Here is a 24,407-nt window from a genome sequence, read left to right as displayed (position 1 = left end):
CCTCTGAGATCTTCCCAGCCTCATCTGGCCAGTGAATAAAAAACGGTCTGAAGCCAGTATGTTATTATAGAAGAGATGTCAAATAAAATCTAGAAGAGGACTGCAATTGAATGGAAGTTAATGACTTTAAAAGGACACTGTCAGATTGAAAATAACACTTGTAAATATAGCATCTATTATACTAATAGGGATTGATTAATAGAACTGGAGAATAAATTTGATACATTTTTTTTTCCTGTTTACTGCAAGCATTTGATAGCACATTGTCCGTAGTCTTGTTTCAGGATTTTGATGATTTTATATGCTTCTCAAGGTAGTTTACCAATAACAGCCACTGCAAGGCTGTCACTCAAGGCAGCAAGTGATACCGTACTCAGAGATAAAAGACTAAGGCGGTGATTCTCAACCAGGGTGCCTCAGGTGCCATGAGATCCTTTTAAAGGTGCCAAGAGTGCTGCAGTTATCAGTCAATATAAGCATTTTTCAGTGTGTAAACACCTATGCAGTCACAAGACAAACCCAGAAATTTCAAATAAGAATTCATAGGGTCAAAAACAGTTTGATCTGTTGTGATCTTTCTGAGTTATTTGCAACAGAAGAATTGTTATATTTTTTTCTGTAGTGAGAAAATGAGCGAAAGATAAAAACTGGCATTTTCTAAGCATGCGCCTTTTGTTCTTGAGCTTTCCTAGAAGATGGTTCTAAACAAATGAGTCAAAAACATCTTTATACCTTTTAAATTTAAAGGTGTCACTCGGGGAATTGAGCTGTATATATCAAACTGTATATGGTATATTATTTTTGTTGGAGAACAAGCTTAAGTGACTGATATTTTGAAGTTTGTAAAGCCACAAATTTGCTTTTTAAGCTCATATTAAACTGTGGCATGGATTAAAAAGTGAGTAATCTAAATCTAAGAATTGGGGCAAAAAAAAAATAACCCCCATCTCTGGAAGGCAACATAATGGAATGTTTATGAAGTGGAACTGCATAGGTTCAATGAATGAAGAACTAAGCAGATATTTCTGGGAAATAATAGTTTCTTTCTTAGTTTGCTTTCTGGATTTTAGGTTTCTGAATTCCCCTCTGGCTTTTTATATATCTTGTTTACAGAGCAGATTAGTTTCAGAGGAGTTAAGGTGGTCTTTCCTAAATTCTTCATATGTGGAGTGCACTTTTTTTTGGATTAAAATTGGAGTCATGCTTCACTTGTCTACCTGAAAAAGGTAGTGGGGAAAAGCAGTGGTGCAAGCCCAGTTTGTAGAGGACCAGTCCCAGTGCAGCTGGTGGTGGCTGGAAACTAGATGAGCACCACAGCCAGGGAAGTGGAGGCTGGAGAAATGGTGGCATTGTGGGCATAGGGAAAGCCTTGTTTAAGGGAGGCAGTGTCAGGCTGAACAGGATGGAAGGAGCTTTTCCACTCTTCACCCTGGCACTAAGGAGAGGAGAAGTGTTTTTTTTAAACAAACTCTATGCTGCCCTGGGAAGCTATGGGACATAGGCACAGCTGGAGTGAGGAGGAGGGCACCAGGACACTTGTGGGCAAGGGCTCTCTGGAGCTCAGTGTGGCAGGGCCAGGTGAGAGAGCTCCTAACTGCCTTGTTCCTTTGGTGCAGGCAGGGCATGCCAGTGGCAGTTTGCAGATGTCTAGCTTCTCTCAGCTCCCTGCTCCCTTGCTGTGGCTGGGGAGCTGTGCTGGGACCAGACATCTGCAAGCTGCCTGTGTTTGGGGGACACGGTTCCAGGCCACACTCTGCTGTGCCCTGCTCTGCCTCTTAAAATACAAAAAGAAAAGTATCATTTTTTGCGATACACTTCTGCCACTGTCAGGGCATGCTTTGGGGATCATAGAGTTAAGGAATCTTGGTAGCTTGGATTCACCCATTTTAGTTTAGCCTGATTGGGCCTACTCCTCCCTGAAGCAGCTGGTCACATCACTGTGGTCAGCATACTCCAAAACTGGAGCTGTTCCTTGGTCTGGATGTGTGGTACCGGGTTGGTTCCTGAGCTGTATCCTGCATGGATTCAGCTTGTGGGGTTGGTCTGTAGGTGTGATCCAGCATGATGGCCTGACCTCAGATGACTGAATCCAGCTGCCTGCTGGTGTAGTCTGGGACACTGGGCCACATTTTCTGGCCCATGGGGTTTCCGGCAGGTCTGGAAATTTGGCAGCAGGAAAGTAGCAATTAATGCTGCCTCTGCTTTCCTGCTGCCAAATTTCCAGTCTCATGGAGAACCCCTCAGGCTAGATGATGATGGCTGCTATAGGGGGAGGGTTGGGGTTGGAGATGTGCTCAGTGCCCCAGGCTAGAGTGGGGACAGGCTGGAGGGAAAAGGGGATGGCGTAGGAGTGGCTGAAGAGAGGGAGGGGAACAGTGGCAGGGAGAAGGGGAGCCTGAGGTTGGTGGTGGGGGAAGGGGGGCAGGTAGAGGAGAGGGAAGCTGCTTGACCTCCACACACCATTTGCCCCCTACACTGCCTTTCCCCCTGCAGCAGTGGGGGGATGAATTAAAGACAGCTCCCCAATAATTAGATTCCATACATGGAAAATTATAACAAATTCATACATTTCCCTTGTATTGAATCTAATTATGGGGGGTGGAGGGGCTTGTCTTAAATTCTAGTAAATATGGTATCATGCCAATCAAGGGAAAAATTGATTGGGTGATGGTTCAAGGCCACCCTTCAACTTCTATTATGTTGTTGTGCCATAGGCTCCCACTGCAAAATGGCATCCTTATGTGTGGTGCTTGTATGAAAACTAAGATTGATCAAAAAATGCTAACCCTAGAAGTCCCTTAAGAGGAACAAATTTTTGTTGCAGTTTTAATCTGTACTCCTTCCCTGTGTGCAGTAACAATCTGTACATATGTAACACTTCGAAGGGTTGCTTACCTGGCTGGAGGGTGTTCCACGACGAGGCTTGTCTCTTTGGAGACACTGTACTAAGGCAAAGAAAATTTATCCCAGCAGGGACCCTGTATTCGGGACAAAATGAAACTGTCCTCAGACAGGGACACCAGGATAAAGTGAAAAAAATGGAATAACTTCTGGAAGAATGGCCAGGGGTTTGAAATCAGCGAGGAAGTTAGGGAGAGCCCATGAAAATCCCAGCCTCTGGATTAGCTGGGAGGGTTTCTTTAAAAGCGGGGCATTTTCCCTGCCCGGTGGGTAAGGGAGAGGGGGAGAGAAGAGCATGCACTGTGGGGAGGGGGCTGTGCAGGCTGGGCGGCAGTGATTCAACTTCCCCCTCCCCCCCCAGCTGCTGATGGGTCAGAGGAGCACTCATAGCCCCAGGACTTGGACTTTGGGGAGAGGGAGAGAGAGAGAGAGAGTGTGTGTGTGTGATGGGAGGGGGGTGCGGCTTCAGAAACCTGGTCTGGCACCTCTGAGTGCTCAGACCAAGGGGAGGCGAGACTTGGGGAACTAGCCCCAGCTTGTTTATGTGTGCGTCTGTGTGAGACCTGAAGGGAGGGCACAGGCTGCAGGAGCTAAACCGTGTGTGTTCAGCTGTAGGAGAAGTATCTATTTTAGTCTGCAGTCTGAGCTGTGTAGCCCACTGTGCCGGGGCGGAGGGAGTACACACTGTGTGTTAAAGGGACCCAGATATAGGAGTAGCTGCCAGCAGTGCAGTGATGCCTGGGCCAGTGTGGAAGGACCTGCCATGGTGCTAGTGGGAGGAACTGGGGGCTATTCATTTTCCCTCCCCTGTCTCTCAAATCCTTGATTCAGCGTACAAGAGTATGTGTGTGAATTAATTGCGCACAAAGGTCATTAGCAGTGTTTATAAATAAGTATCCAGCAGCTCATGTTTATAAGTATTAAGCAAATTATTTATTAGTGTTTCAGTGTATAATTATAGTTGATGTTTTCCCTTTAACTTGCATCATACTTGAAGGGTTATCAGCTTGTGAAACCCATAGGCTCCCAAGTGACTATCCTTGTACCACCAGTGCTCCTTTTGTATAATGCATATAGAGTTATTTTGGTAGTAATTTGTAAGCTATATCTTATTCTGTATATCATTAAATTGTATATGATGATGTGTTTGTAAAAATTATGTCTGTGGTTGCAAAGGGTTTGTAAGTGTAAAAGGGACTCTCCCCTGCTGGAAAGCCCCATGTCAGCTCCCAGGAGAGCCAAGCGAGGCTCACGCTGCTGGGCATTCCAGGATTCCAGCACTCACGTAGTGCCGTGTGTCTGGGTTACATAAAAATGAGCTAGGTTTCTGGAGCTACCAACTTAGCCCAATACTAAGTATGCTAACTGAGAGTGAAGAAACATCTTGAGTTACTGATGTGCACTAAGAATTTCCACAAGAGTTTTTGGATTGCAGGAATGCTTTAGGAGATGTCCATTTGAACATGTCCTTTTATTTTGGCTGTCCTAACTCAAGCAGTTATTTGAGCAGTGCAGTATTTAATGAACTGCTGTTTCTGTAAACCATAATTTGATTCTGAAAAACAGTTCTTTTGAGGTGTATTCTCTCAAGCCACACACTTACAGAGCTACCCAAATTAATGAATAACTAGATAGGAATGTTTGAACTAATACGTTTCCAATGGTCTGCTTCTTTCTCTGCATTAGTGAAAGTCATGTTTGTTGATAGACTGAACCAAAAAAGAAAGGTTTTTAGGATTTTTTGTGAAAGTATAAATGGTAGAAACATAAGTAACAACTTTTTCCTTGAAATAACACTTGACAGTGCAATCTTAACAATTTATTAAATCTGTTTTTTTAAAACAGCCTAAATTTTTTTCTTTTGACTACCCTTTCCTAATTATGGCTTTCTTATGCCACACTCATAGCAATATCTGAATGCCTTTTTAGAGTGCATTAAGACATATGACTGAACAACATCACAATTGTGGTTCAACCATCCACTCCTTGAGGATAAATGTGTGCAAGGGAGTGTCTTGTTTTGTTAGTCTGGAGTTATTTTTTAATTTTTTTTAACATATAGGCTAAGTATGAAGTAAATCTTATATGTAACCATAACAACTATAGGAGAGATGAAACCTGAGTTCTTTCTGCTCCCCCTCCACCTCTTTCCCACCTTTTGAAATTGAGTGAGGTATGCAGTGAAGTGGTTTTATTCAATGATAAAAGCTTGCACAACTTAGGCATGCACTTTTATTTTTTTTATTATTATTTTTTTGCATATAATTTAATGCCTGCGTCTGTGAAACTCAGACCTTGACAAGTTTGTGGTTTCTCTCTACTCCCCCATGTAAAATGGTGGCATGTCTATGTAACGTTCTGGCTACCTAATTTGACTAGTTCGTTTGATACCCGTGACAGTAAAAGAGCTTTAACATTTTCAGTCCCTGGTGAAGATGTATTCAATCCATCCTACTTCTTTAACAGGGGATGTAGGCCTTTAGAGTTTTTTGGCACATTGCACTTTCACATTTTTGTGGCTACTGCAGCTGGCGTAGCAGCCAGAGCTGCTGGTGGAGAAGCAGCACACCAAAAAAAAAAACCAACTCAAGGTGTCTTGTAAAAGAGAGTGGAAAAACTTTGCTGCTGGAAGCCCCTTGGAATGATGTTCTGTAGTTTATTTTTCTTTAAATTGAAAGGTGGCAAGTTTATGGAGCTGCAGTTAGTACTTAGACTTTGTTTTTATCAAATCCAGCATCCTTCCCCCTCCATGATGCAGAAAAACTTAAGGATATCCTTTGCTGTTGCAAGGGTATTTGCTTCTCAGGCACATCCTCCTTTCAACTCTGGCAATTGACCTCTTACTGCACTTTTAAAAATGCTCTGTGCTCCCTTGCCAAGTGCACTAGGGGGCTTGTGCAGTAAACACCCCACCCTCTCAGAGGCTCTGGCCAAAGGGAGGTAGTTTTGAATGAAGTTCAGTGATGGCAAATATCACTTCGTTGTAACTTGTATTATTTCATTCCCTGTTGTTTGCTCTGGAGTTTCCTTAGTTGCCAGCATCCAGCTTTTATCATGAACCTTTGACCAGGGAAACCATAGAATATCTGAGATTTGAATAGAGTGGGGCACAACAGTCTGTAACAAATTCCTCATTAGGAATATTGCCAGTAAAGGTCAGGGTTGGGAGGGTATCTAGCATTAGACAAATGTGAAAGGCCATTTCTAGAGGCAGTGGGAGGGCCTGGGAAGCATGATATGACATGGGAAGGAAGACTGATATTTTCACTGATTTGTTGCCTATTTCTTACCATTGGTCAGTGCTTTGGTGCCAAGTGCTGGCTATGCAGAAAACTTCATTTTTCCTGATGTATATGCTAAAAGGTGTAAGCCTTCTTGGTATAATTGTTTCTTAATGTTGGGTAGGTACAAGATGTTCAGGGAGGTTAGGAGGACGTTAGATCACATTAAGAATGGCTGTCTTGTCTTGGTTCACCCGGGTGTGGACCTTATACTTGGGTTGACTTAACTAGGGATCCAAGAGCAAACTCTACAGAAGTTCAGGAAGTTTAGATTGGTCTATAAATGGCTGACCTGAGGCAAGTTAACTGTACCATGGAGGGTAGTCTAACTTAGATCAGGTCAGGTGAGACTGACCTAACTGAATTTCTGTACAGTTCCCAGTGCAGCCTCAGAGCTGTGAAAGCCCAGCTGCTGGTCCCAGCCTTGAAGCTATGCTTTTCCTGCCCATTCCCCCTGACTATTTTTAGTCCCCAGACACCTTTCCCCTCCTCAAAATGGACACTCCTTCCCCACCCCATGGATTGGCCTGCAAGTCTGCCAACCTCCCCATCCCAGCAACTGCTTCTAGTGCCAGGACCCAGTTGAAGTAAGCTGGGGGGTGGGGGGTGGGGAGTGGTGGGCAGGATGCAGGGGTAGTTTTGCTGGGGATGGGGGTTGCTTGCCTGGGGGTGGGTAGAGTTGGTTGGCTAAAAATAGCCTCTCGTCCTGGGCTCCCCAAGCCCCCTTTGATCCCCACCATCCCTCCATGGACTCCATTAGCGCCCCCCCCCCCCCCCCAATCCATCCATATCATCTGTGGACCATACTCATTTCTCTGATTCTGCCAAACCCTTCCAGTCTGCATTAGGCCCCCAGCCCCCCTGCAGACCCTGTTAGGCCACTTCCTATGGACCCTGCTTGCCCTTCCCAGCCCCTCATCTCAACTTACCTTAGATCAGGTGCCCATTTTTAACTCGATCTAACCTCCCCCTAAGCTCCCTTAATATTTGTATGTTCCTTTGGTATAAGGATTTTTTCTTTATAAGTTTCATGTTGGGTAGTGGTGGATTTAGCTTGAGTGTGTTGAAGCCTGAGGTTTTTGAATTTCAGTCTTTGCTCTAGCATTGGTGTAGCTTCTGCTCAGACGCTTGTGATGGCAGAGCGATATGTCTGCTAAAGCAGTGATAGGGGAATTTCACAAAAAAATTGGTGCACACAGTAGATCCTTGACTTTTTCAAAATGTAGCTAGTGATTTCCTTGAGTAGCCCAGTTCTTGTGTACTCCTCATGAGCTGCCTTTAACGGGACATTTTCCAAAATAAATGAACTTCCCTAGGAGAGGAACATGGTTGCTTGTCATAATCAAAATATTTATGCTTGTTTATGGCTCTTAGGTTACATTTGTTCTCTGGTAGTTCGCTTTTTGCTCCTATGTAGGCTTAAAATCTTTCTTTTAGTTGCAAATGGAACATAGCTTTGCTATTTCAAGTTTTCCACCCTAGTACTGAGATATCTGAAACCAGCTTGCTTTCCTTTCCTTTTTGATGCTGTGATTCAGTTGCATTTGGGTAAAGGATAAAATTCCCAGTGACTTCACTAGAAACTGAGGAGTTTCGGCACCTGGAAAAGTTATTTTGCAGGTTACAAAGTGAGATGGTGAGGGTTAAGGATATGTGGCATTCTGCAGTGGGACATGGAACCCTGCTATGTCTGAATGTTCAGAAAACTCTGGATCTCCTCACTGACCAGTTCCTGTATCTGGGTCAAGAGCTAGCCATGCTTTCCTAGCTACTTGCTTACAAACGCATAATAAGGTTTGCTGCTTTCTGTAGGAGCTGGCACACCAAGGGTAAAGAGGGTTAACGAAGATTAATAACATGAAGTACTTTCAAGTACCAGACTACCTACTGGTAATTCAGAGACTGCAATTCACAGAATTTAAAATTTTCTGTGTGTTTGTTTTCAGTTAACCCTGTTGCTTAAATTTTACAAACACTTTTTTCTTATGTCATAAAGTATAAATTGTGGCTAGGTCCCTCAAAGAATCTGTCTGTCTGATGGTCTAGTTAACTTAGACGGGGTCTATCTGCTATTATTTTTCACTAATCTTTCTTGCAGAATTATGGCCTTGAAACGGACAATATGAAGAACTTGGTTCTCAAGTTACGAGCTTCTTCCAACAATCTGCAGAATTATATTATTAGCCGGAGGAAAAGTTCAAATTATGATGGAAATACCTCACGCAAACCCCCCAATGAATTCCTTACTTCGGTGGTAGAGCTCATTGGTGCTGCTAAGGCTTTACTAGCCTGGCTGGACAGGTATGATATTGGTGCATAATTTCTGTTCTTGTTTTTTTTGGTTTGTTTTTTGTTTTTAAATGTTCGTGTGTGTTTGTAACCAGAATTATTCTTTTACTTCTAGCATGGTGTGTGGGTGTAAAGGCCTCCTTGTCTCCTTCCTAATACATACATCTTTAATTGGCAGGTTTAATTGGCCTGGAGGTGATGGCTATAGAATGCCTCCACTTGGACTCTCAACACCCCTAAAATGAATGGAAGTGATTCTACAAACCAATGGATTTGAACCAATACTTACAATAGCAGGAGACCCTTCCCCCTGTTCCCCTTGCCCCTCTTAGTGAAGATAGGCTTCAAAGTAGACTCAAGTTCCTCCACCTGTGACTTTTCTTACTGTCCCCCCCCCCCAACAAATATTTTTGAAAGAACAATCTGTTAATGTGAATAGTTTTAATTTTTGACTGAATTCACACTCTCAGCTGCATGCTTGAAAAACCAGGCAGCAAGAAACTCTTTCACTTTTTCTGGCAAGGACTGTGTTTGCTCTGTGACAGCTGCAGCGGAAGCAAAAAGGCAACAGAGCAGATAGTGTTCTGACTGTGATGCTGGGCAGGATAATAGATAAGCATAAACTCTCTCTCTTCCTGCCAGCTTTCCCAAGGAGGAAAGTTAGAAAGAGAGCTGAGAGATCATGGGCAGCAAGACCTTTAATCCTTTGAAACGGGCCTTCTGTCAGTGTTGGACCTTCTTCTGTTCCTGGGAGTGACATCAGCAGCCTGCTCTTCCCGCCTTGTCCTCTCCTCCCGATTACTGCTTGTCCCCATAATTTCTTTTTGCTACCTTTGGCTCCAGAAGCAACATGGCTAGCTCAGGGGCTTTCAACCTTTTTGTAATAAGTGTACCCCGGCGGCCCCCTTTTTAATAAGTGTACCTGGGGAGGGGCGTGTGGCGAGTGGCTGGACGCAGAGTTGGGGTGTGGGGGAGAGGTGGCAAGTGGCCAGAAATGGAGTGGGGGACATGGCAAGCCACGGCAGCGTAGCGTGTGACCCTGCTCTCGCTCCACCCTGGCCCTGCTGCTGTGAGGCAGTGATATGGGGTGGCATCTCTCTGTCCCTTCCTGCCCCCGTGTACTCTCTAGGACCTTTCAAAGTACCCCCTACATGTACCTCCCAGTTGACAACCCCTGGGCTAGCTTATCCAACTTTGAACTCTTCTCCTTTTCTCCCTGCCCCTCAAACTGGCTAGTAGAAGGACTGAGGTGAATCCCCTCCCAACCTGTCTAAAGTCATCTCTTTTTTTTTTTTTTTTTTTATGAGGTAAATTTTGAGTCTTTTATAAATAGTATTAAAAAGCTTGCAGCTCTGTCCCTGACTTTCCCCATAGAGAAAAGGAAGCCATTAGGCAGGCTGAATTTTTCCAAGTTATTTTGCATGATAGTCAAAACAGTTGTTGCAAAAATCACTTGTTTCTGACCATATGGGCATGCTTGCCTAATATTAATCTAGTGTTAAAAATCACTTAAGTTAGTTTACTACTGTTACAGTATTCACTTAAAATTTACAGTTTGTTAACCTCTTAATTCAAACAGACTTTGAGTCTGCTGTCAAACCTGTGCCTGCACCACTCTGCACTCTGCTTGTAACAGCCAGATTTGGCAGCATAGTGGACTCTTAATTCTAAAGGAGACTTCTGTCTTGTTACAGGACCCCGTTTACAGGAATTGCTGATTTCTCGTCAACAAAGAACAGAATCATTCAGCTTTGCTTGGATCTCACCACCACTGTTCAGAAGGTCAGCTGACTTTTCCCCGCTCCCTCTCCAGAAAGGAAGGAAGGCTGGTGGCTGGGAAATAGTTGTACACTAGTTATATGCATGTTGTTAATGAGAAAAAAGTATGTAGAGCTTGGAGGGATTTTTTTTTGTTTTTTTTAAAGCATGAGCAGGTGCATGCTGGCTGCTACCCATTTGAGCTGTTCCATTTTTCTACAGTTAAGATTTTTGCTTAGTTAATTAAAAAACATTTCAACAGTGTTAGCTGCATGTTTTAACTGGCTCCTATTTTGAAATCTGTTAATGTTTTCATTAGCTTTTATAGGTATTGGATTGGGGTCTGTAATAGCTGCTTTGAATTTGAAAATGTGCAAATTAGCTTTTGAATGCCAATTAGAATCAGCTTCGATAATCAGTTTTAATAAACATGGTAGAGACTAAGGGTGTGCAAAACGGGCTGTACTTAATTTGGATTTGGATTTGGCCTGAACTGGGGACAGTGATTCGATTAGTTGATTCGGATCACTGTCTCTGATTCATTTTGGCCAAATCGAAATCTGACGATCTGATGCTGATTTGGAGAATCAGTGGTTCGGCCATAGGCACAGCTTTAAAAGTTTTTTTCTACTTACCCCGATACACCAGCGTGGCTTGTGAATGCTGTGATGTTGAGCCAGATGGAGCATCCCACAGGAACACAGAGTGGGGGGAGCCTGTGTGCTTAGTGGTGAACCTGGAAATGGACTAGAAGTACTTGTGGTCCACTTTGGGGTCTGCTGCCGAGCACACAGGGGGGCTCCCCTATGCCCCCCCAGCCTGGCAGTTGGCTGCAGGGAGCCCTGAGTGCCTCCCAGGCCCAGGAGGTGCCAGTTGCTGAGCTGGGTAGTGCGGGGGGAATGGGGATCCTTCAGCATGCTCTCCGGCAGACTTGGAAGTGGACTGAAAGTGCTTCTGGTCTACTTCTGGGTCTGCTGCCTAGCACACTGGGGAGCTTCCCACATTCCTGGGGACGCTCTATCTGCCTCACCATCTCAGCATTCACTAGCTGCCTGGTACTTTGAGATATGTAAAAAAAACATTTAAAGCTGTGTCTATATCTGAATCGCTGAATCTTTCAGAATCTCTCCAAATTGATTCGGAGGGTTCCGATTTGATTCAGAGAAATTAAAGTGTCTCCTGATTTGATTCTGATTCAGCCACTGAATCGGGCCGAATCTCTGCTGAATTGAATCGGGGACCGAAGCTTCACACAGCCCAGTAGAGACCCAAATGACATCCTGAAAGATAGCAGCATTACCCCAAACTATAACCTTTGGATATGAACTTTAGAGAGTGAATAGAAGAGATGCCTTCCCTTTCTCTCTAATACAAATCACATTTGTTATGTTTCTACATCTGCCGGGAATGGACCACTACACTATTTTGTTAAAAGTGAGCTATTTATCAGTTATATGATGACTGCTCAGTCTCCATAAGAGTTAAGAAGGGCAATTGCTACTCTCTGTAGACCTTGTTCCCTAATTATTTGGGTATTGCTGATGTCAAAGTGGCTAGCTCCCATTATGCTTTGCCTTGGTATGTACCATGCTGTGATATTGCAGCTTTTGCAGAACCCTGCTTAAAGCGTGGACCTTCTCTGAAGGGCTAGGTACAGACATTCAAAAAGCCTGAGGTGGAATTGATTTAAGTTAAGTGGCTTCTGTAAGCTGCCTAGTTTAGAACAGTAGTGAAAAGAACACAGGTTTGCTCTTTGTGAGGTGGGGAGGGAGGGGGACAAATCTGAGAGCAGGTTCCACCATTTTTAAACCAGTCTGTGTGTGTAGAACTTCTGTTCTGTTATGGGTATAGACCTATTTCCAATCACTTATACAAGGATAAATTAAATGTCTGCATCTGGCCTAAAACAGTGGTTCTCAACCTTTTTTGTACCAGGACCCATTTCTAAACATCGATGGCCAATCCCAATCAAGTAAATAGTTTAAGTAGAAAACCCAGAAGTATTTTGGCCTCAAAATATTTATTATAGACTACAAGTTAAAGCAGCTCAACAATCTGAAATCAACATCAGCAGGAAAACATTAACAGCAATATCAGTATGTGGCATTCCATTACTCACAAGTGACATTCATCAACACAGTGCAGATTGCTGGTTCCCCTTGTTCCCGATTCGCAGCCCCCAGGCCCTGCCAGTGCTTCTCATTCTTGACTTGCAGCTTTCCAGCCCTGCCAATGCCCCTCAATTCCAAGCCACTGCCCCCCACTGCCTACAGGCCCGCCAGTGCCCCTCAATCCCAACCTGCAGCCCCCTGACCCTCCCCCCCAGCCCTGCTGGAGGGGCCCTCCAGCTGCCCCCATCCCACACAGTGGTTGTGGCGGCTCTGGGTCATGTGAGTGGTAGTGAAGTGAGTCTGGCCTCAGCATAGACTAGTCCAGGCACCCCTTGCCCTGGGCTGGTGCTTCTTCACTGTGCCAGATGGTTTCACCATACCCCTCATGGGCAGTGTCTCCTAGCCATCCCACTCCTGTGAGAACACCAGCTCTGGCAATGCTGGCTGGGCCACAAAGCTCCTTGAGGTGCCTCCCTCCTGCCCCCCCACCCTGGCCTGCTGCAGCTCCAGCCCCAGTGCCCAGACACATTCCTTCAGCACTGGCAGGCAACCACCCCCAACATGTCCCCCAGGCATTCTCCAAGCCCTGGCCCTCCAACCCCTGCTCCCGATAGACTTACCTGCATCCAGCTGCCAGAGCTACTCCCACCATCCTGCCTGGCTGTATGCCGGCTACATGTGTGTACATGCACAGATGCATATGGCGTCCCCTGTCTCCAGTCACCCCAAGCAGCTCCTTCCTGGCTGGAAGGCTGCCAGCCTGCAAGGGGAAACTTGTGGTTTCCTGCCTTTTTCTGTGACTGAGACCCTTTCAGATATTCTTGTGATCCACTTTTGAGTTATGACCCACAGGCTGAGAAACACAGGCCCAGAAGGCAGGAAGAGAAGTGGATTTGTCATAGAGTTTTGTGTGGGGGTTTGAACTCTGGCATAGCCTTACAAAGAGTGCATGTAAAGTGACTTTCCATTCTAAAACTGTACAGTACTTCCAAAAACATTATAGAACATTTAGAGAGAGAATAAGAATTAAATGTCTTGCCCTTTTTGGGATAATACCAAGTTCTGGCAAGATCCATTAGTAACTGTGGTGGCATCAAACAGTGTATTCTGATGCACTGATAAAGCAGGAATGAGAAGCCATGACTTTAAGCGCCCAACCATGGTTTATTACTGAATGTCCTGCCTACCCTTGCTGTGGGGCATTCGATAAACAACTCTAGCTGGCTAACTTTTGATGCATATTTCCAGATCACCTCTTGGGGCTTGTTGGTTCCACTTCTGTGGCTTTTTTTCCCTCATCTTCCATTCACTCCCACAGTCTCCACATTGCTTTTCATTCAGTGCATTGCTGCCTCTTTCAGAATTGTTTCTAACCCTTACAGCAACTAGTATTGGATTACATTTACTATGCATGCCAACTCAAACTGAAAATAGTTAGGAATAGATGTTGTGTGCTTGTGTTAGTAACAGAGGGTGATAAGGGCCCATGCAGCTTATCGTATCTACAGTTTCTGAATAACATGGTTTAAAAACTGATAGGTTTTTAATAGTGTGGTTAAAGCAAGTGTTAGTCACAGAGGCAAGACTGAATTCCTGCACAGGTTGAGTGGTTTGTAGAAGGTTATTTCATGGAACAATTATTAAATGTTTTTCAAATGTACCTAGGGAAACTTTCTGACTCTCTTGCACGCATGTGTTTTTCCTCTCTCCCTCTCTCTCTCTCTCTCTTCCTTTCTTCTTTCACTCTTCTCCCTTTCCCTCCCCTCCCCTCCCCCCATCTTTGTTTTTAAAAACTAAAAAGGTAATCTTTGATTCCAAGATAGTTATCAATCTTTATTACTTAAGGGAAAATCCTTCAACCTACTGGAGAACATTGTAGTTTACTAAAAAAGCAAACAGAGCTTTAAAACACCTTTGACCAAGTTTGCTACACTTAAAACAGATGGCGTGAAGGGTATGGTTGAACTCACCATGCATTCTTTATTATGTTTCAATATTGCTGCCCTCAGAACAAACAAACCAGAGGCAAATCTTACTTAGAAAATGTGCACATTCTTGACACTTCAGTGGCCCTCTGAAAACTGAGAACGGACCTAAATAGTCTTCTAGTGCAGTGCTTTTCATATTGGTGGTTTGCAGACCGACGAGCCACCAGTCACCCGTCTGCAGTGAGTTGCCAGGAAAGAAAGAAATATATTCGCTGGTCCGTAGCGAGTTGCCAGGAAAGAAAGAAATATATTTTCAGAAGCATAATATTTATATGTCATAGCACCACAGTTCGTACGTTCCAACACTCCAGGTGATGTCATGTCATGCGAGGTGAGGAAAGAGAAAGAAACAGCTGGTCGCGCATTTGTGTGGCGCTGTTACACGCAGTTGCTGTCACCGGCTGAACCGGGCACCAGTCCCTGGCTCACTGGAAAAAAAATTGCTGGTCTGCCACATCAGAGAGTTTGAGAAGCTAGTGCATTACTTCTGTTGGTATAGTATGTTCTACTGAAACAGTTAGTGCAAAATGTATCTCTTTGTATTACCACGGTAGGCTACTTTACTTTTCCCATGTTGTATGTGAGAGACCTTTTTTTCCTTGTCCTCGCTAACAATGATTTTATTTGGAGCACTCGCTCAAGGGAATTCTTTAAAAAGAAAGAGTGAACATTATCAGATTGAGATTTAGTAGAATCCTTAAGAATCAGCCTAAAATTCATTAACTTTAATATTAAGGAGCTCAGGTTATTTGAGATCATAAGTGAATGTCTGTGCTCTGAAGTTTTTGACTTCACAGGCAATCTGAGGGAGTAAATTCATGAGCAAATTACTCTAAATTATCCCAAAAGGCTGGGTGGTGGGTAGACTTACTGTGTATTAACCAGTCTGTGGTAACTGTGCATCTGCTATGTTCCGCAGTAAGTGGAAGTGAAACCATGTTAATTTTAACAGTTTCATTTAGGGGTCAGTCACCCTAGTTTCACATCCACTGACCACAAGGTAAAGTGAATGCACAAAATAGTATGCTGAGTATATGACTTACAGCAGAGGTCTGCAACCTGTGGCCTGTGAATCTGGGGGGCTTTGGCAGCATTTGGCGTTGTGGGGTATGCAGGGGAGGGGCTTTGTCTGCACTGTGTTGTGGCTGCAACTAGGGGAGAAGCACTGGTAGCAGCTACTGGATCCTAGCATGAGCCCACTTCCAGCCTGGACTGGGTCTTCCCAGCCTACTGTCCGAAAGCGTTGCCCCTTACCCTTTTAAATTAGTAGAATTTGTCCATTGGACACACTCTGTATAAAGTGAATTTACAGGATTTAAAGTGCACATTAAGACTGTGACCTACTTAGTTTTCAGTAAACTTTTATTTTATGCTTGTATGTTTTGAAACTTCTGAACATTTGTGGAGTATTCTAAATACAGCCTTTATAATTTTGTCATTGTTATCATTGTGAGAGTTAGCTGTTTGTTTGGAGGTATGTCTTTGGTTTTTTTGGTGGTGGGTCATTGTTGTAGAGAATAATTTCCCACTGTGTTTTCCCCTATAAGAGTGTAGTATATATTTATCATTCATCTGCAGTTCAGCATTCCTTGACTGGGAATCTAATGCTGCTTTCCTTTTTTTATTTTTTTTTATTTTTTATTTTTATTTTATTTTTAACAGAGAACAATGGTCACTTTTGTAATCTGCCAAATGAACTAGTTTCAGTTCAAAGTCTTTTCTACCTGGACTGTGCAAATAATATTTGTTTGTGCATGTGTGTGTGTGATTCCCCAGCTTTCACAAATGCTGCACCAGTAGCATATTTTAACAGCATTCTAGTGCTATTTTTAACTAATTGGTTTTAAATCTATTTTGGTTTGTTAAGTACAGCACCACCTGAACTGGTGTTTATAGTGTGTGTAACACATTTATATGCTTAATCTTACCAAAGTCCATTTTCATCTGTACCCAACTCTTTTTCCTGAAAAAACTATTCTGCAGTAGCTGAAGCCCTGTATTTTCTTGGGTTTAAGGGTCCATATTCCTCATCGATCAGACAACAGAAAGTTGTTGTTTAGCATCAGAGTTGATCCCTAATAGGTTAAACTAATCTGTATTAAATTCCTGCCCCATGAACAATCCTCTTTCTTGACAGAATTCACAGTGGTTATATTTTGGACCAATTATGTTTTTAAAAAATTCAATAGCTGTCTTCTCTTTTTAGGACTGCGTTGTTGCTGAAATGGAAGATAAAGTTCTGCATGTGGTAAGCATGTATTTCAGTTGCACCTTGGTTATTTACATTCACATTTATATCAATGAATAGTTGGGCTGAATCTGTAGCTTTCAATGCAGTATGCGAAAAAGCAAACAAAAAAAACTTTGCAGATCTTTTTATTACTTGTTCTTTTAGAGGAGATGCATTAAAATGGTGAATTGATGCTGTGTAACTCAGCCCTGCCATATGCTGTAGATAATCTTTAAGGAGTCATTGTATAGCTATTTCTACGAAATAATATCTGATTCAGATTTTAAAGAGAAGAGTCTTGAAGTGAAGTTGTAGCTGAGATGGTCCAGGAAATAAGTGAGGCACAGATTTTTGTGAGCGAGATCTTTTATTGGACCAACTGTATGGCTGGGATAGACTTAGACAAGCTTTCCAATGCAGCACATTCTTCAGGTCTGAGGAAAAAGCAGGTAAGCAATACAGTAAAATCCCCATTATCTGGCATGAGCGGAGAATGGAGGGTGCCGGTAATCTAAAAATGCCCATTACCTGAAGTGCAGGGATTTCTGGCCGGATGTGAAGCCGAGGTGGCGGCTGGACACGGGAGTGGCAAGGTGGGGCGGGGGGGGTAGTGGCAGCCGCATGTGGAACAGCACAGGGCAGCCCACATGGAGTGGTGGCGGCAGTGCTGCTGCCATGTACGAGCTTTCCCCTGCCCCTATATGGCCAGAAGAGCAAGGGGGGTGGTGGGGTGATGGCGACAGCATGCAGAGTGGCGGGACACTGTCTCACCCCATTTTCATCAAAAAACCAGGGGACTATGGTGTCAATATTTCATAGATTTCATAGACATTAGGGCTGGAAGGGACCTTGGGAGATCATCGAGTCCAGCCCCCTGCCCAAAGGGCAGGAAGTCAGCTGGGGTCATAGGATCCCAGCAAGATAAGCATCCAATTTACTCTTGAAGGTGTTCAATGTAGGTGCTTGAACCACCTCCGCTGGCAGGCTGTTCCAGACCTTGGGGGCTCGGACAGTAAAGAAATTCTTCCTTATGTCCAGCCTGAAACGGTCTTGCAGGAGTTTGTGACCGTTCGACCTCGTCATCCCTTGGGGCGCTCTGGTGAACAAATGTTCCCCCAGATCCTGGTGGTCACCCCTGATAAACTTATAGGTGGCCATCAGATCACCCCTGAGCCTATGCTTTTCCAGGCTAAAGAGTCCCATGGCTCTCAGCCTGTCATCGTAAGATCTGTTTTCCTGACCTCTGATCATGCGCGTGGCTCTCCTCTGGACTCTCTCAAGCTTCTCCACATCCTTTTTGAATTGTGGAGCCCAAAACTGGACGCGGTACTCCAGCTGTGGCCTCACCAAGGCCGAGTACAAGGGGAGAATGACGTCCCGGGATTTGCTCGAGAAGCATCTATGGATGCAAGCCAGCGTTTTAGTCGCTTTACTAGTCACAGCATCACATTGCAGGCTCATGTTCATCTTGATGACCCCCAAGTCTCTTTCTTCTGTAGTGCTATCCAATGTAGCACTACCGCTGAGCCTATAAGGATGCTGCAGGTTTTTCCTCCCAAGGTGGAGAACCTTGCATTTATCGGTGTTAAACACCATGAGGTTCTTGTCCGCCCATTTGCTGAGCTTGTCCAGGTCAGCCTGGATCACCCGCCTATCTTCTGGCATGGATGCTTTGCCCCAAAGTTTGGTGTCATCGGCGAGCTTGGCCAGTCCACTCCTGACTCCAGTGTCCACATCATTAATGAAGATGTTGAACAGTATGGGTCCCAGGACAGAGCCTTGAGGGACCCCACTGGTCACAGGGCACCATGATGAGTGACTGCCATCGATTACAACCCTGTGGGTCTGACTACAGAGCCAATTTCCCAGCCAGCGGATCGTGGTGGAGCCAAGGCCACAACTGGGCAGTTTGGCCAAGAGGTGATCATGGGATACCAGATCAAAAGCTTTTCTGAAGTCAAGATATATGACATCAATCTCTTGTCCCTGGTCCAGGTGATAGGTCACCTGGTCATAGAAGGAAATGAGATTGGTCAAACAAGACCTACCTGCAACAAACCCGTGCTGGCTATCCCTTAGAATGTTAGCTTGGGCCAGTCCCTCAAGGATGGCCTCCTTAATAAACTTTTCTAAGATCTTCCCCAGGATAGAAGTCAGGCTAATGGGCCTGTAGTCAGCCGGATCCACTCTCCTCCCTTTCTTGAAGATCGGCACCACATTGGCCTTCTTCCAGTCTTCGGGCACTACACCAGAGCGCCAGGAGTTTTCAAAGATTCGTGCCAGGGGCTGGGCTATGACTCTCGCCAGCTCCTTGAGTACCCTGGGGTGCAGATTGTCAGGGCCGGCTGACTTGAAGGTATCCAGCTTCTCAAGGTGTTGCTTCACGAGGTCAGCATTTATGGAGGGTAGGGGATCCCCACCACCCGGATCTCCCTGTCCCATAGCAGGCATGGGCGTCCCATGGGACTGATGAAAGACTGACGCAAAGTACCTATTTAATAGGTTGGCTTTTTCCTGGGAGCCAGTTGTCAGTTGCCCCATCTGGTTTAGCAGGGGTCCAACATTGCCCTTGCTTTTCCTCCGGCTCCCCACATATCTGAAAAAGGAGTTTTTGTTGTCCTTGATGCTTGAAGCTAGTTGGAGTTCAGTTGCAGCCTTGGCTTTCCTGGTTTGCCTACACAGTTAAATGGGTCACCAGCTGGCTGGAGGGCCGTACCCAGAGAGTGGTAGTGGATGGGTCATTTTTGACCTGGAGGGATGTGGGCAGTGGGGTCCCCCAGGGTTCAGTCCTCGGGCCCGCACTGTTCAACATCTTCATCAGTGACTTGGACGAGGGGGTAAAAAATTTTCTGATGACACTAAGAAGTGGGGGGATGTGGATACGCTAGAAGGGAGGAATAGGCTGGAATTGGACCTAGACAGGTTACAGGGGTGGGCAGACGAGACTAGGATGGGATTCAACACTGGCAAGTGCAGGGTGCGGCACCTGGGGAGGAAGAACCAGCAGCATACCTACAGGCTGGGGAACTCCCTTCTTATCAGTCCAAAGGCAGAAAAGGATCTTGGAGTCATCATTGATGCCAAGATGAACATGGGCCATTAGTGTGGGATTGCAGTCAGGAAGGCCAACCATACCTTGTCATGCACCCACAGATGCATCTCAAGCATGTCCAAGGAGGTGATCCTCCCCCTCTTTGCAGCACTGGTCAGGCCACAGCTGGAGGACTGCGTCCAGTTCTGGGCACCGCACTTCAAGAGGGATGTGGACAACATGGAGAGGGTTCAGAGGAGGGCCACTCGCATGATCAGGGGGCAGCAGGGAAGGCCTTATGAGGAAAGGCTATGGGACCTGAACCTGTTCAGCCTCCACAAGAGAAGTCTGAGAGGGGATCTAGTGGCGTGTTGCAAACTAGTCAGAGGGGACCACTAGGCACTGGGGAAGTCCCTGTTCCCCCAAGCGCTACCAGGAGTGACTAGAAATAACAGTCACAAGGTGGCAGAGGGTAGATTCGGGCTAGGTATCAGGAGGTGCTACTTCACCGTCAGGATGGCTAGGATCTGGAACCAACTTCCAAGAGAAGTGGTGCTGGCTCCTACCCTGGGGGTCTTTAAGACAAGGCTAGATGAACACCTTGCTGGGGTCATTTGACCCCAGTACTTTTTCCTGCCATGGCAGGGGATCAGATCTGATGATCTGCTCAGGTCCCTTCTGACCCTACCAACTATGAAACTATGAGCCACTGTGCGAGAGCTTTCCCCCACATCGGGCCAGCCAGAATTTCCAGTTAACAGAGTATTCTGGCTAGTTAAATGCCAGATAGAGATATTACTGTATATGAAATATATGAAAAAACTGATAAATTAGAGGTTCCCAAACTTTTTCTTATTACATACCCCTTTCCAGATTTACCAGCTGCTCATGTACCCCACCAGCATACATTTTATATTTTAATCCCTTAAATATACCATTACACAATGTCTCTAGCTTGCCCCCTGAGATGTCTTGTGCCTACCCAGGGGTATATGTACTGCAGTTTGGGAACCTCTGCGATAAATATTTGAGATCTACCAAATGAGACTTGTGCCATGTTAGGTAGACAATGCATATTATTGTGAACCCTCTTGAAAAAGAGCTGTCCTTTCCATGGAGCTAGGAAGCTGTGTGTCTAATTATAAGTTGGCTTAAAAGCTCTGAGTTTTCAAAATCATTTTGAAGCAGACTTGTGACCAAGTAGGGGACAGAATGAAATGCTTTTTATTTTTTGTAACAGTTAATCATCACTTCCTGCTTTTGACATGAACCAGGCTGTGTTCTTTGATAAGGCCTTCCGCTTGTTAATAGATGCTTAGGAATTTAGTAGCACAATAGCTAAAAATAATTTTGTCTATAAATGAGAGCAGGCAAATAGGAGTTTTCTGCCTTTTACGTTTTCCATTGATATACACTTACTCCCAAATATGTATTGTTGTTTGGAATTCCCTTGTTTTGCGCAGTTCCTTGTATTCACACTTTAGCATTGTTTTAATTTTTAAAAAAAATTAAGTTATTGTAATTTGGTTCTGTAAATCTGGTTTAAAACGCAACAAAAAAAAGCCCTGAGAATATCATTCTCAAAAGAGCTATCTTTATACAAGGAATATCGTACACAAAAGAGCTATCTTTATACAAGGCTGCTGTTTCGTGCCACTCCCTAATTGCGTGTCTGTATAGAATGAAGAATTCCTAGTCCCGTGTGGAAGCATCTGTTCTCTCAGGTGGGCCATTCTGCAGGTTCCCAGGCCAATTACAAGTAAATACTATTCTGAAAATTTAAAGTCTTTTTCCCTTTTTGCTTTTAAAAACAACTAAGTTTATTGCTTAAATTAATATTAAGGTGCAAATTTCATTAAGGAGTGTAATGGAAAGTTGCTGGTAGAGGACAAAAACATTATTTTTCCTATTCAGTTCTGTCTGACTAGTCAGTCACTTTACCTTTTTGAAAAGTCAAATTCTAAAAGACATTCTTTTCTCCGATCAAGAAACCAGACTCCCATTAACTTCATGAGGAGCGGCACCTTTCAGGGCAGAATTTGAAACTGGTACTTGGCATTGGCTTGGGATCAGCTACGTTTGGGGCAAAAAGCAAACAAATGTTTTGTCTATATAAGGATTCCAACAGCAGACATGGCAATAACTGATGTTAAAATGCATTTAGTCAAAAGCCTTGCCTATTTAATCCTTGGTATACACAAGTTGCTAGTGACCACTAGTGTTTTTAATACTGTCTTGATTGCCACTTCCGAGAGCAAGTTTAAAGAATGGTGTTGAGTACCAGTAGGCAAAAGAAGTGGTCAAAATGCTTTTGATTTCAATTTAAAACACGCACATGCACATGCACATGCACAATGGAAAAAAATGACTAAATTGTTGCAAAGGTCTTGCCATTTCTAACCAGCTGTGTTTCGTCCTTGTCCATACGAGCTCTCCCAGAGTTCTTGCCATTGGTGGAACAGCACGGGTGTAGGCAATAATTATAGGGGGATTTTTATGCTATTGTTGTATTGCTTACTTATTGTAGACAGAGATGTAGATTGTAATTCTAAATGTTCTCATGTTTTACTTAGTCATCTCATACCTTAATTAACTAGATTTTTTAATTAATCTTTACCTTTGTTGAGAAGAGACAGTAGAGGGAGGGATTCTAAAAAGGGTAGAATATGTGGCTTTTGTGACCAGTTTCTTCTATATTTTAGTCCAAGTCTTTAAATGGAATTTGTGATAAGATGATAAGATCAACTACAGATCCATTGATGAGCCAGTGTGCATGTTTGGAGGAGGTTCATTTAACCAACATTAAACCTGGGGAAGGCCTGGTAAGAGCTCATTTGTTTTTCTTATGCAATTACCCTATGGGTAAGCAGTGTGCTGCACCTGTATTGTTAGTGATGAATTTGCAAGCAGTTGCTTCTACAACTTACTCCCATTAAAACCATTGTGATTCTGTGGGAGGGACTGGACACATGAGTGAAATGATATGTAAGATCTACGAGATCTAGTAAGGCTACAAACAGGTTGTGTGTTGACATGGCAGGCAGTCATTAGGATGAAGTTCAGAGGTTTAGAATCTATGCATATGTAGATGATTTAAAAACCCCCATAACTTTGTAGTGGTAATGTGTCATGTACCCCTGTTAACTTGCCTGAAAAATCACTGAAAATGTAGTGCTTTATTTGTGTGAATCACCTGCAACAACTGTATATAGACAATTTTGGATGGCCTTTTTTGGTGGCACATTGGATGTGTGTTGGGGTGTTTCTTTTTAGTAGGAATGTACAGTAAACATTTGGCCTCTCACTGATATTTATCAACTATATCTCCAACACGGCTAAAGCCAGTTGATCTAGCCAAAAGTTCTACTTAGATGAATGCTGTTTATAAGGGACTTAAGATGGAAGCACAAATAGACTACCCTTTTTCTGAGAAATACACCTTCCTATACTCCTTCATGTACCTTGTGCATTGAATAAGGACACTAATAGCATAGAGCCTTTCTGGCTTGGGGTCTGCAAAAATAGGGATATGGGTAGGGAACCTTTCACAAGTAGCCCAGAATATTGGCTAAGTACAGACTGTCAAAAGTCTGAGGCTGAATCGATTCAATCTTCACATATTAGTCTAAGCTGCTTAGATTGAATCAATAAGCAAATGAACAGACATTTACTTTTGATTATGGAAATGCAGCCACATGCCTGCTGTGGCCCAGGCCAGAAACTGGGGGTGCTACAGCATGCCTCCCTGCTTGGCTGGAGCAGGCAGATGTGGCCAAGGCTAGCCCACCCACCATGTGAGGAGGGGAAATTGAACTACCAACCTGCAATGGTAGAGATACCAACCATGAATATTTGTTAGTATTTTGGTTATAGAATATATAAGTTATATGTATTTAGTGTAGAATATTAGATAATATTGACTTGTAGCTGGCCTGTTAAAAACATTCACACACTTCTTTTCTTTTACATTTAACGTTGCATCCATACTGCAGTACGGTAAAATGGTACAGGTATAGTTTGCCAGTGCTGGTTGTCTGCAGGGTAACGTTACAAGCTGGCTTGTGTTTGGAACAACCATTTTTGGATCTATCAACAAAATATGAAAAGCATTTAGTATATTTTTGTAGAGAAATTTTATAAAGGTGCTTGGTACAGAAAGGTTAATAACCATCAAGCAAAACAAAATCTTCAAGTGTAGAAAAAGGTATAAAAAGTTCATGTAGCTTGTTCAAGGCTAAAAGGGGAATCTGTGTTGAAACCAAGATCTAGGGCTTGAGAGTTTCTGATATCTTTCTTTTGGTGCTTTAAAAATGTGCAAGTTACATTGGTAAAGGTGACTTACAAGGGGTAAAGTTATAAAATACACTGACTGGTAAGTTTGTAAGTACTGAATCTCTGAAAATTCTTAAATAGTGAGGTATTTAACATGTTTTGATACTAGGTAACACTGCTTACTAACTTTGAGTCTGGGAATATGAAATAATCATTTTTTAGTATGTTACAAGGAATAGCTTATGTAACAAAAAATGAGTGTTTGTTTAAACTTTTTCATTTTTAACACCCATTAGGGAATGTACATCAAATCAACTTATGATGGATTGCATGTAATTACTGGAACTACAGAAAATGTAAGTATATTATATTTAATTTGTGGTGGGTGTATTTATAATTAAGGTGAAATTGTAATCAGGAGCAGATTGCTAAATCTTATTCCTTTCATTTTTAGTTTGCTTTCTTCTGCTATGAATGGATCTTATTCTGTAAATTGTTTTGTATATGCTTTATTTGACTTCATCTCACTGCAGCATTTTCCTTCAG

At 43.6% G+C, this 24,407-nt stretch overlaps 1 protein-coding gene across 1 annotated transcript in view; it reads left to right on the top strand.

Annotated features, from left to right (window-relative positions):
- CNKSR3 (CNKSR family member 3) overlaps positions 1-24,407 on the top strand; it is a 97,456-nt gene that overhangs the window by 49,528 nt on the left and 23,521 nt on the right. Inside the window, exons 3-7 of the mRNA XM_090041625.1 lie at positions 8,281-8,483; positions 10,166-10,253; positions 16,535-16,576; positions 22,292-22,411; positions 24,158-24,217. Coding sequence (XP_089897751.1) covers positions 8,281-8,483; positions 10,166-10,253; positions 16,535-16,576; positions 22,292-22,411; positions 24,158-24,217 — 513 coding nt within the window. The remainder of the gene's footprint in view (positions 1-8,280; positions 8,484-10,165; positions 10,254-16,534; positions 16,577-22,291; positions 22,412-24,157; positions 24,218-24,407) is intronic.

This window comes from Crocodylus siamensis, chromosome 1 (genome assembly GCF_052110815.1).
Source record: "Crocodylus siamensis isolate JL-2025a chromosome 1, ASM5211081v1, whole genome shotgun sequence".
In the NCBI taxonomy this organism is placed as follows: domain Eukaryota; kingdom Metazoa; phylum Chordata; order Crocodylia; family Crocodylidae; genus Crocodylus; species Crocodylus siamensis.
The sequence above is the reverse complement of the archived record's forward strand: the minus strand, read 5'-3'. Positions and strand labels throughout refer to the sequence as shown.